Source organism: Cryptotermes secundus, unplaced genomic scaffold, assembly GCF_002891405.2.
Source record: "Cryptotermes secundus unplaced genomic scaffold, Csec_1.0 scaffold280, whole genome shotgun sequence".
Lineage (NCBI taxonomy): Eukaryota > Metazoa > Arthropoda > Insecta > Blattodea > Kalotermitidae > Cryptotermes > Cryptotermes secundus.
The window spans coordinates 1,987,377-2,001,189 of record NW_019720566.1 but is presented as its reverse complement, the minus strand read 5'-3'; the positions used below and the strand labels follow the sequence as shown (position 1 = coordinate 2,001,189).

Here is a 13,813-nt window from a genome sequence, read left to right as displayed (position 1 = left end):
AGAATTCCCAGTTGCATATAAGCACATGTAATAATTGTATTAAATACAAGGAAAACTAAAAATTAATAGGGCTTTCTTGCCACTCATCTGTTACAGATCACTGATTGCATTTTTGTGTTTATGACTGGTATAAAATGAATATAATATGAAAGATGTGTATTGTATTTGGCGATGGTTAAGCAACCTCATAGGATATAGAGCATGAAATGGGAGGACTTTTATGGATCAGGAGAGGCATGGAAGAAAGCAGACAAGCCCTTTCTTAAGGTTTTCGCCCAAAAGGAATCATAAAAACTGGTCGTAATGGCTACTTTGTCCAGGCCAAGGATCAAACCTGAATCTTCCCAGATATAAAGTGGGAGTGCTGATTACTACAGTGTAGTGTTTGATGAGCTGAGTGGATGGAAGTTAAATTTGCTCTCAAAATTTGTGACCTGCATCTGAATTTGTCTAACACTCATTTTGAGAAGAGACCTCATACTGTAAAGCAGGGATGCCCAGTTTTTACAGCATTTGATGCAGTTAATATATAAAGTGTTTCACTTTGTCACTGACTGCATGTATTAAATTTTAGCTAATATATTTTCCTTCTGACTTATCTTTTCCATTCAGATTAATTCATACAAATAAATTAAGCAGAAGTAAACATAACCTACAATTTATTATATAACAGGTGTCGAAGTTTGAAGTGCATTTGTTGAATGTTTAATCTTTGATGTTTGAATCTTTAATACGTATTAAAGTTAGGCAGCGGCACACACACAGAGAGCCTACACAGAACAATACCTGAACAGCGATAAAACAAGAAGTGGCCACTGCAGCACTATAGACATAGGGCGAGTACCCCGAGGAATTTTAATTTTTAAAATTTGGAAAAAGAAAAAGAATGGAAAATTTAAAGACATTTTAATTTGAATTGAAGTTTTAAAAAGTGCCAATTTTGGAAATCAAATTGACGTGTGTAGGTTAACAAAGATTTTATACATACATACAATTGGAAAGACTGGTATTTTTAAATTTTAAACTACGGGCAGTGTAGCAGCTACGTAAGAATATACACCTGATGATGGCCATTTAGGGCCGAAACATGTAGTGTAGAGGAAGGAAAGAAGAAAGAACTACAATTAAATTGTTGCACTTAAGACAGAGTTTGTCTCATGTATTAGTGCAGTTAAAGTTGCATTTATTAAAGTTTGCAACCTTGAAACCACTATTCAGAGATGGTTAAGGAATCTTCCAACTTTGAAATTATTCTGTACCTGTTATTAATACTTCTGCTCACTGACACTAGAAATCATAGTGGTAATGTAACAGGAATCCACTGTGACCATAAATTGTTGTGTGTTCTTGGGGCTTATCTCTGTATTTAAGACTCACCTTCTGTGTTTTCAAAGCTGGATAGCATGTAAGAAAAATGACACCTGAAAGGGCCCACACTGGCATTAAACATCAGGTTCTTGACAGTTGGTTGGCAAAATCAGGGCAGTGTATGTTGTAAAATTTATATGATCACAGATGATGGAAATCAGAACCAGTGCAAGCCTGAAGTTTGCATGTTCAGTGCTAATATTTGTAATAGAAACAATAGCAACACATCTTCCCAAGTTAGTTGAATTTGTGAATACTGACTAATGTTTGAAGGTATTGGAGGAAGTGGAGAAGGAATTTTAGAAGACATGTAGTACCTCTCTTCTGTTTTTCTATTAACAGTTGCTCTGGTAAATTTCTGTTTTAACTTATTGGGTATCTCTGCTTTATGGTAGTGTGCATGTGTATATGTGAGTGAAGAGGTCCTATTGTTTTCACAGAAGAAACAGTCATTTGGATTTTATTGTATGTGACTGACTTTCACATTGTCAAGCCTAATGTTAGCAGGCTATGCAAGAATTGCAAAGCTGCTTTGTAAGAATTGAATAACATATAGAGGAAAAGTCTTTGTTTCTGTGTGTTGAACTCAAATGTTTTGCATAGTTGTATCATCTTTTAACATGTACATAGGTTGGTTAGGGAAAGGGGTGTAGAGTGTGATAAGATGTGGGTTTAAGAGCAGACATAAATGACTCAAGAGTCACAGGCAGCAGTAGCAAATTGTTTCTCTTTATTTGTAGACTGCACTGATGTGCTTCAGAATCATATTTTTGTGACAGTTTTAGTGTATTTCTCATACATCAATGTCGAAAACTAACTGTGAGATCCATTTACATCTGTGTAGAACAACAAACATGCCATGTTGAGGTATTACACCATATTATTTTAATACACCTAAAATTTCATACAGACTTTTAATAATGATTTCATTATTATATTTAAGCATCCTGTTGCACTCCCTATGATAAATGATATAATGATACAAATTCCATCCCAAATGCAAACAGTATATTATATGTCCTTGATCTTGCTCCTCTACACTACATGTTTCGGCCTCAGACGGCCATCATCAGGTGTATAACACTCACGTTACTGTCACACAGCACCCAGCCCAAAATTTAACATTTAAAACAGTTTCCTTGTTATTATCAATGAAGTAGATGTTGATAATAACAAGGAAAGTGTTTTAAATGTTAAATTTTGGGCTGGGTGCAGTGTGACAGCAACGTGAGTGTTATACACCTGATGATGGCCGTCTGAGGCCGAAACATGTAGTGTAGAGGAGCAAGATCAAGGACACATAATACATTGTTTGCACTTGGGATGGAATTTGTATCATTATATCATTTAATGATTTCATATTAGGTTGCATTCAAATCTAACTCCATTAATTACTGTGAAATGTTAAGCAATGCATAAAAGAACATTCTGATATACTAAATGGGTTCCCCAAATTCACTTCATACTGCTAGTAGTAATCATTCCATAATTGTGATTTCTCAAAATCCATGAAATTGTAGTAATCATTTCATAATATTCGTTGAAGAAATTCAGTGAACTTTTCAGTGTTTGATTATTTTTAAACCTATGTAGTAAATTGAACATCATGAATGTAAAATGAACTGGAGAATTACATAATTAAGAATTTCTTAATGTATATAGTTTAGCTAATATTGTTACTGATTAAGTTACAGATGATGTGAACAGGACATGCAGTAATGCATGGGGGAAATAGGGGAAGTATGCAGAATTTTGGTTCTAAGGATTGAGACTGAGGTATAGAAGAGAGGGAAATATTAAAATGGATTTTAGAGAGATGTGAACGGAATTGTACTTGTTCAGGGTAGGATTCCGTGACATGCCTCTGTGATGACAGTGCTGGACCTTAAAGTTCTGTACGAAAAGAGGATTTTTTTTCTTACTCCTTGGTCTGCTGAGTAATTATGAACTGCTCACTGAAGACTCTGTACTATATGGGGTTGCTTTTAAGTTAAACTTTTGGTGAAATTATGTTAAAATGATACATTTTGGTTCAGGTAAAGACAGCTGTGGTCTGTTCTCTTAACAGTGAGGTTTAAATACAAGGTTCATAGCTTTTGAACTGCACTAATTTGGTTGTATTATAGACAGTTTTCAAAAACACTCAGAGAGCTTGTGTTTGGTACAATATTGATCTCTTCACACTTGGTCAGATACTTCGTTCTTCTAGGGATGTCTTGATTATTAACTTTTAAGGAGACAGTGTAAGATTGATGCAGTTTTGTGGTGTTCAGTGGACAGAACTTTGAAAAAATGCCATGGAATGGAATTGTCATTCTTTTCTTCCCTATTTTTCTCTGCAATGGAGGAAGCATATGAACCATGTCATGTGGTTGGTCGTTTTTGTAGACGAGTCTCTCTCTCTCTCTCTCAGTTTGAATATAACATTCTTTAACCTGCATATTACAGATGTAACAAGTTATAATTTCAGAGTTTGTCAGACTTCACAGCTGTCAATAATTAGCACTTCTTTTATATAAATTGTCACAGAATAAATATGCATGCTTAGAGTAGTGAAATATTTATTGTCGCGTGTTTGGGTGTATATCGCGACAAATAACTTCACGCCGTATTTTATATAGCGAATTGTATTTCACATTCGCACTTACAATCACCCAAATTACAGGTTTACGATTACTGCTATCTGCAGTATCACAAATAGTACACTCCAAATGCCAGAATACAACTGACTTGTTGCTGGCTAACTCGGAACTAACTCGGAGGTAGCTCGAGGACTCACTCGGAGGTAGCTCCAGGACTCACTCGGAGGTAGCTCCAGAACTCACTCGGAGGTAGCTCCAGGACTGACTGTGAATAGCCTTCGCTGCTCCTTATGTAGCCTCGGTCCGGACCATTGTCGTCTGGTGCCGTGTTGCTAGCCATGTTGTCCGTAGTTGTTGACTGCTGCCTGGCAACCGCGATATCCCTCGGTGACTTCACCGCTCTTGACTCGCTTTGCATAGCTTCAAGGTTGCGGGGACTCGGCTAACGTCGGCTCCGCTCGGCTCACTTCGGCTCCGCTTGTGACGTCACCGCGGGGAGAGTTGCGGGGTGATTACTCGCCTGTTACGCGAGCGCTACGTTACCGCTACGTGCAGTTGGGGAGGTAGGGGTCAACATGTCACAATGCTCCCTCCTTAAGGCTGTTCGTCCCGAATAGCCTAGCGGTGCATCCCCGACCCTTTTCCTCGGTGGCTGTTCTTGCAGTGTCTCCTGTTGTTTCGGCTACTCTTCTTGCAGCGACTATTCTTCATCCGTTACATCTGCTCCCCTCTTAAGACAAAGCTCGTCTGGAGCGGTTTCCTTTCAGCTCGTTAGAAGATCCAGTTGTGTCCCATTCATCCATCACTTTCATTCTTTCTTGGGAGGCCGGTACTTCTACACTACCGGTTCCTCCTCTGCTTGAAGTCTCTTTTTCCGTTTTGGAGGGGGTTGTCCCCTCCACGAGGTCCAATCCTTCATCAGGTCTTTCGTCGGAAATTTCTTACATCGACGTAACAGCTCTTGATGCGTTGTTTGCACTCGCTGATGTTGTTGTTCCTCCTGGACTTCTAGCCGCTGGCGGGTACGAGACCTTCGTGCCAATAATCCTTTCTCCGGTATCTGAAGGTTCCCTGGGGAGTTTCCTTCTTGAAGTCATTTCTCCAACGTCGTGCCACTGTCGCGCGACGGGATATCTTCCTGCAGATGGCAGCCAACTTTATCCGGGACGCATGATCTCCTCGGGTCCAAGATTTCCTGAAGATGTTTCTCCGGCGCCATGACACTCTTGCACGGCGGGACACCTTCCTGCTGACGATGGCCAATTTATTCTGGGGTCCGCAATTTTCCCGTGTCGGATTCTTCTTATTTCGTCGATTGCGGTCCCTGCGCCTTTTCTTCTTCGGTTCTCTGACCGGCATTACTTCGGCGTCTTGTGCGGGTACCTCTTGTAGTTCTGCCACCTCAGGTTTCCTGTTCGCTGAGGTCAGCTCTTCTTCTTCTGGACGTGCCACCGTTTCTTGGTAGGTCATCGTCACTCCGACCGGTATAACTATGGGGACCACTTCTTGTTGTACCGTCGCAGGTTTTATGTCCTCTGTGGCCGGCTTTTCATCTTCTAGACATACCTCCTTCATCTCTTTCTGCCAAGCATCCATATTGGCTTGCAACATCTTCTCTCGCATGGCGGCCGTCCTTTCTTGGATGGCTCTCGTCTCTGCTTGGATAGCTCTTGTTTCTGCATCCATCTTTTCCATGTTGGCTTTTCTATTGGCCTCTGCCTTCGCCAGCATTTCGATTATTAGTTGAAAACCTTGCTCCTTCATTTTTTAGCAGTAAAATACTTGATGCACAATAATCCAATTATTTGTCAGGCGTGTTTAAGTTCGTAAAAATTCTGACACCTTAATTGTCACATGTCTTGAGTTTGAATCTCGTTGATCACGTGTGTAAGTTCAAATCCCACTTCTGACACCAGTTGTCACGTATTGGGCGTATAACGCGACAAATAACTTCACGCCGTATTTTATATAGCGAATTTTATTTCACATTCGCACTTACAATCACCCAAATTACATGTTTACGATTACTGCTATCTGCAGTATCACAAATAGTACACTCCAAATGCCAGAATACAACTGACTGGTTGCTGGCTAACTCGGAACTAACTCGGAGGAGGTAGCTCGAGGACTCACTCGGAGGTAGCTCCAGGACTCACTCGGAGGTAGCTCCAGGACTCACTCGGAGGTAGCTCCAGGACTGACGGTGAATAGCCCTCGCTGCTCCTTAGGTAGCCTCGGTCCGGACCATTGTCGTCTGGTGCCGTGTTGCTAGCCACGCTGTCCGTAGTTGTTGACTGCTGCCTAGCAACCGCGATATCCCTCGGTGACTTCACCACTGTTGAATCACTTTGCATAGCTTCAAGGTTGCGGGGACTCGGCTAACGTCGGCTCCGCTCGGCTCACTTCAGCTCCGCTCGGCTCACTTCGGCTCCGCTCGTGACGTCACCGCGGGGAGAGTTGCGGGGTGATTACTCGCCTATTACGCGTGCACTACGTTACCGCTATGTGCAGCTGGGGAGGTAGGGGTCAACATGTCACATTATCAATGATCATTTTCCAATGTGTACATCTTTATCTGACCCCAAAGTTTTGCTTCACTGTAACTGATGCGCCGTTTGAATAAGACTTAGATGTTTCGTTCAGTAGTCCCCACTAGTTATTGCACATGGTTCATTGCTGACAGAATATGAACCAGTTAAACCTAACACCTACCGGCATTCTGCTTTGGCATTTGAATTATTCAACCTCTCTGTGCCCACTCCCATATAACAGGTGTTTACTAAATTGCTACCGCACTTTTTACTTTCACACAAGTAGATAATTAAGATATAATTATTATTGGTGCCCCATAAGAAAGTGCCAGAGGTGGATAGATGGCACATGTGAACTAAATGATGCACCCTTGCCTGAAAACATTGGTCTTTTTATCTGCATTATAGGGGATTTGAACTCGACATAAATGATCTCACCGCTTTGGTATCACCGCCACTGTCACCAACACTATCACTGTTGCCATTACTATTACTGCTGTCTTCATCACTGCTGATAGTGTTGCCTAAGTTAATTGTCAAGTTATCTGTAATGTCCTCTGTCATTGCATGTTTTTCTCAACAGCAGTTTTGAATGTTCTTTGTGTAGTAACTATAAGCAGCCCAGTATTCCTTTGTCACAACTTTGATCCCTTCTTGTAAAAGCTCCTGAAGTGTTGTTAGACATGTTTGCAGTTTTATTATGGGATTGTAGTTGGTCCTTAATTTAGGGCTGCGCCATAGCTCAAGTGGTTAGTCGCTGGCTTCCCACTGTGGTGGGTAGAGTTCGATCCCAGGTATGGTCAAGTGGGATTTGTGGTGGACAAAGTGGCACTGGGGCAAGTTTTCTCTGAGTATTTCGGTTTCCCCTGCCAATCTTCATTCCACCAATTACCCCATAATCACCCACACCTATCATCTGGGGCTGATACAATAGGCCAGAAGTGGCCGCAGTGCAAGGGACTTAGTCCCACCCCACTAGCAATAAAAAAAATAGTCCTTAATTTGAAACCAAGGCTAACTCTATGGGATTCAAGTCACATGTGTAAGGCAGCAGGTAAATTACTGTATCACTGTGTGCTGCAAACAGCGTACTGGTGTGATAACACTTTCTGTTTAGAAAGTAAAATCATTTAAAGTAATAAGAAAAATGTAAATTTCCTCATACCTTTCTCACTGGGCACTCTGCAACATTGCAAATATTCAAGCATGAACTTCCTCTATCCTTTAAACTACCAAAGACGCCATATGGCGTCGCAAAAATAAAGTCAGCGGTACCAATGACCCCATATGGGGTCGCACAGTCCGCGCGTGTGGACGTTATTTGAAATACATTTTTAAGGTAGAAAATAATGTTCTACTTGTATAATTTTTGGCCACCATCTGCATGGAATGTCTGTCTTCCGACCTGCGTCATCTGCCAGAATGTTGCCTTCGTGTGGAATTCTAAAAAAAATCCGGAAATGCAGAGTCCGATTTCGCACTTCACGCACTTTGTCCGGACGGTCTTTCGTTTCCCACGCGAAAAGCACACACGACACCTCAATTGCGAAGTAGAGGAAGTCGGCCAGTGATGTGGTTTGGCCTTCTATAATCGAGATATCTCCGATAAAACGGCAGGGGTTCGACTCCTGGTCGCACAGTCCGCGCGTCCGGACGTTATTTGAAATACATTTTTAAGGTAGAAAATAATACCCTACTTACATAATTTTTGGCCACCATCTGCAGGGAGTGTCTGTCTTCCCACCTGCGTCGTCTGCCGGAATGTTGCCTTCGTGTGGAATTCTCAAAAAAATCCGGAAATGCAGAGTCCGACTTCGCACTTCGCGCGCTTTGTCCGAACGGTCTTTCGTTTCCCACGCGAAAAGCACACACGACACCTCAATTGCGAAGTAGAGGAAGTCGGCCAGTGATGTGGTTTGGCCTTCTATAATCGAGATATCTCCGATAAAACGGCAGGGGTTCGACCCCTGGCCGTTGATGGCGAGGTGGACCCCTTCCAGCATGTTCCGCACAAGAGCGAGACGAAATTCTCTGTGTGACAACAGGATGTAACTGTTCAGATCAGGGAGATGGAAAAATAGCTTATTTGTCCATTTCCAGGTTCGACAACATGCTATAACTGTTTGCCACAGTTTGCCCACAGCTCCACCTGAATAATTATTCACACTCCTCGTGCCACGCTGGTGTGGTGGTCCCCAGGTTGCCGACGAAGATGATGGGTCTTCTTCGAAATCACTTTATGATTCGCTACCTTCAACGTCACTCTCAGAATTGTCGGTACAGCAATCAGAATCGGAGTCATTGATGAGCTGAAATATGTCAGAATATTCCAAATGACACCACGCCATGGTACGATCAAACTTTGAAATTACTTCCGACTGAATACGTCCAGCCACGAAGCTATTACGCTGTGTGTTGTAGCCTTGAACTGTATAAGAACAGTAAACATATTGTATAGCTGAGCGCGATGTAACACACTGAGTTTATTTCACTCGCCCAGTCTCCTCATTCCAAAAGGAGTACGTCATTCAGATACCGATATTACTCTTAGACACAACATCCGCTGTGTTGCCGTAACTTGCACAAGTGGTCATGCATCTGCCTGCATCCAGGCGTACTGAGTACTTATGAATTCTTGTAGAGAAACTAAAAAACTGGGGAATTTCTTATTTGGAGCCAGTGTAAAAATCTTAACATGTTTTATACAATCTGTAAATTACAATATCTGATTCTATATTCTTTCGAGAAAAAAACAGCGTTTATTTCGTTCGTTTATCACAGAAATTGCAGAAATAGGAGCAAATTTAGTAAATGATTGCAGTTTTTATGGATTTATAATCGCGGGTATTTTAATTAATTCGGTACCGCTGCCCGTACCGGAATTTAAATGCCGGTAGCTTAAAGGCTATATGATGGGGTGCATTGGCCATTGTGAAAGCAGATAGGGTTTTCAGATTTGGAAAGGGTGTGTTATTCCTGACAGTGGCAGATGAGGTTGCCAAATTTGGAGTAACTTTCTCATTCACTCATTTTTGAAAGTTATCAGAATTAATTACACTAAAGCCTGCAACTTTATCCACAAGGCTGCTGAGGGCAAAGTGTAATGGCTTCATGTATATTTGATAGGTAGAAGAAAAGTCACAGTATGAGTGCACAGGTCAATACTCCATGACAAATGGTGATTATGTTATGACGATCACTGATCGGTATTCCATGCTGAGGGGTTAAGGCAATGTTTCAGAGACTGGACTGTGCCTCTGCCCTCAGGTAAAGAGCCTACTCAGTTGGGCCCACCTGAGTAGGCTCTTTACCTGAGGGCAGAGGCAGAGTCCAGTCTCTGAAACTTTGTTTTAAATAAAAAACAGGACAGTGTATAATATCAGAAAAGTCAGTAACTGTATTACTCATAATATACCATCTTCACAAACTTTTAAATCTTACTTGGATGGAAGAGGCTCAGAATGATGTCCAGTGGTGGGCTTTGATATTGGTAGTTTTCCTTTTATGCATTCTTTTACCATAGGGCCAGTGACTATATATGCACTATGTTGAAAATTTGGTTCCTTCAGTTTCAGAAAGGATAAGGTTAATAGGAATATGAAAGAAAAACTCTACTGACATATATTTATGTTCATTCTAAAAAATAATTATGTATATCAACTTTTCATGAAACCAAAAATATCTTGTGCAGTTGTGTTGGAAGACTTGCACATTTAAGTCAGTCAACATAACACCATGAACTGTTTGTGTTTGAGTGGTGTGTGAGCTATGGACAGTTTTTCAAGAATGGAAATAACATTGTTACTTTCATTTGCAAAATTGTCAACAGGAAATTTGTAGATTTAAGGATGTTCTTATACTATCAAAAATAAACTCAAAATCAAATGTCAGAACTGTACAGTTTGATAAGAATGAAAAGTTTTACAAACTCTGTGTGTCATATCACAGTGACATTGATCAGTTTCACCTAGTTTGCAGAAATAGTTATTTGAAAATACAGGTACAGGACTCCCATTTGCATTGTCGTGATAGAGATGTAAGGTTGTACCCCCATGCATTGAGAATGAAGATGAATTGTAATCTGCCACCTTAAAATACAGCACTAAAGCGCCACTCAGAATTTCACTGTGGGATACTTTGTAGTGAAAGGAATGAGTGACTCATTTTTCTTTGTCATCATGCTGTAGTTTTGGTGCAATATAGGTGGAATGCTGGGTCTATCCTGGCATGGAATTTGAAATGGATAAATAATTTTTGGCAGAAGCTAACAATCTAAAATTTTTTGTTCTTGTGTCTTTTTAAAATAGAAAATCAGTCAAAAATCTAGCACATGGTATATTTGAGATATCACAGATATAAACTGATGAGTTATCTTATTACTCTGCATTCTTCTTTCTACAGTCACACACACACAAAACACAAACACTTAAAATGGGATCCTAAAATATAATAAATATGATATAATACTTAAAAATTAGCTTGGGCCTGATTTAATTGGTTAAGAGTACATAAGCTGACGTAATATAACATCTATTGTATTGAAATACTATCAGAATCATACTGAAAATTATGTTGGTGCCAAGGATGCTGAAGTTACAATTGTGTTGCCGAGGTTTGATACATTGAAAATGGTGTGAGAAATAAGCATTGCATCTGTGTATGCAAGGTTTGTATAGTTGAACATCTACATGCTTAATAGTGTCATGGTACCTGCTGGGGTCTGCTTGGATTCACCATTCCTGTCCATCAGAATTGTTGCATGCTGGTAACAGCATACACGAACACTAGACTGACAAAACTGGGAATTTAGGGGGAGTACTTTTACTGGCCTAAGAAGAATCTGTACTTAAGGAAGTAGAGTGCTTATTATAAGGGAACCATACCTATACCATATATTTTATGAAGGTAATTTAATAATCCAGAATTGTGAAATTGAAATATTTTGGCTTTTTATAGTTTAAGTGCTGTGCTGAAAGTGGTCCCTTCCTACATTGCTATTTCCTTTGATCAGTCCACAGTGACTGGACACAATCTAACTTGGATAACAAACCATTAACCAGATCATGTCATGATATGACAAGCTGGTAACTGGTGTTGTTGTGACTTTCTCTAGTATGTTTCTAGTGTTGGTGTCACAGTAAAACTTGCATGCTGGTATTTCTGCAAGCTTAACAGTGGTATTGGAACATTAAGATTGTTTGCTTTAGTTAGGAAATTGGTGTTTATACAGGATAGATCTGCACCATGTATACCTAATGCACGTGGTTCACACAAGCTGCCAAGACCTGGAGTAACAGCAGCTACATTGTAGTTGCAGTAAAAATAAGAAATCTTGCTATAATGTATTCACTGATATTTGTTACTGACTTTGTAACAAAATTATTTTTAGTCCATGTTACTTTAGAGTAGTATGAATATTTATAGTGTGTAGTTTCCCCAGTGTAGTGATAACATTGTCCCATTTAATATTATTGTGTGTCATTATAAGTGGACAGAAAATGCAGAGTCCTTTCATTAAATTTTATTTAGCAATCCAGGTAGCACAGTTTCAGTTAGTAAAAAAATATTATTTTTGAATGAAATATTTGATGGTACAAGTTACTCAAGTTTATGGTATGTCAGGATAACAATAAAAGAAAGCAAATAATGAAGTAAATAGGAAGACAAGCTTCTTTGTGTGAGCTGCGTTGTAAAGCTAAGTAGTGATGTTGAATGATCCTCTTAGGTGTGTGGGTAGTCAACTGACCATATCTGTCTCTCTGTCTCACTCACTCTTAATCCCAAACCCATATGTACGCTACATGCAGGTGGTGATGAAATGTTGGATATGGCGATGAATGTATACGGGAAACCAACCCACGCACAACATGTCTACTTGCCTTACTACCAAGGTCAAATGCAGTACACGCGTAAGTTCACTGTCTCTCTTCCAGTCCATACCTCATTCAGTTTCTTCTTGTTTTGTCTGTCAATCAGTCTCACACAACTGTTGGCCAGGTAGAGGTGTGTCGTTCGTTTCAAAGTGCTGAGTAAATTCAAAATAAATTTGGTAATACTGGTAATGCTCTGTATTTTCCTTTGATTCACAAGTTGTGAAAGGGAGATGTAATATATATACTCAAAATCTGAAGTTCAGAGCATTCTGAGCCATAATTAGTATCTAATTTGTACATGGTTCTCTGATTTTACATTTGGAAGTTTCATAAAATCTTGTATTGGGACTGCTGTCAGATTTTGAGCTGAAAGCAGCGATGAGAGCTCAGTTAATCAAACGTGACTGTCGGCTAACTTGAAGTTACAGATTACCATGCTTAATTGTGCAGTAGAGTTCAGACTGAGAGGAGAATCTGGATCTAGACATATGGACAAGAAATAATGTTATCAGTTTCATTGGCTAAAATGTAAAAATGATCTGTTTTAGTGTACTGAAAATAAAAATTGAATTTGCCTGCTAAAATATTTGCTCACATAACATGATTTAAAAGTACAGATTTGTGTGTGTTTCCACACAAAAGGTCACATCATTCTTTTTTACATTTTGAATAGTTTTGGCATTTTCAGTGCAATAGGAGCTAGAAGTTCTTAATGGACTGTTTATGAGGGTAAATGCCAAGGGAGAAAATGAAGAGTTAATGGAGGAAGAAAAATGAGTAACAGAGGAAAAGATGTAAAATAAAAGAAGAAAAATGAAATAAAGACAAAACTAAAATGAAGAGGGAGAGTAAATATGAATTGGGGGAGGGTGGCATAGTGGGAACCAGTGGCCCTAAAAGGGGTTGTTTTGTAAGGCTAGATGTGACAGTGAAAGAATGAAGAAGAAAGAGTGAAAGGAAGATGTGTAAAAAGCTAAAGATTGTTAAAATAAACAATTGGTACTCACCAACCAAACAGTTCCATACATTAGAAGACCATAAATGTTTCCTTGTAAGTTCCATGAAAAATATACAGTTTTTATTTTACCAAGTTTTATTCATGTTCAGGTATTACAGGGCACAATGTTCATAGTTGTTTCCAGCTGTTCAGTTTCTTATAAATATATTTTTAAAGCTGGGATTTGAAGTTATGTCCCAGTCCAGAATTTTTTTATTTTTGTGGTTATTAATACTTGACATATATAAAAGTATAGAATGTGAAGATGTGGATTTTTCTGGGCACAGACTTTGTGGTGGTGGTCAACTGAGGGGTAGTCTGCTGTAGCAACAAGGAATTTTGTAAACAGGTGAATAACTGTTAACAGCTGAAGAGATGCTTGAGAGTCATTTGGTGGTTTAATTGTATTGTGCTCACACTAAAATTTGTAATGACAGACACACAAGAGGCCATAACTTCTCT

The 13,813-nt window shown here is 39.7% G+C and overlaps 1 protein-coding gene across 13 annotated transcripts in view; it reads left to right on the top strand.

The window, feature by feature from the left end:
* Positions 1 to 13,813, top strand: part of LOC111868594 (ankyrin-3) — a 276,782-nt gene that overhangs the window by 165,735 nt on the left and 97,234 nt on the right. For 12 of the 13 annotated variants that reach the window (XR_002843539.2, XR_002843535.2, XR_002843534.2 and 9 more), the window contains exon 17: positions 12,289 to 12,390. The exons of the other annotated variant lie outside the window; for it this stretch is intronic. Coding sequence is in view for 9 of the 12 variants with exons in the window: in XM_023859420.2 (XP_023715188.1) it covers positions 12,289 to 12,390 (102 nt within the window). In the remaining 3 variants the exon portion in view is untranslated. The remainder of the gene's footprint in view (positions 1 to 12,288; positions 12,391 to 13,813) is intronic. 13 annotated transcript variants of the gene reach the window in all.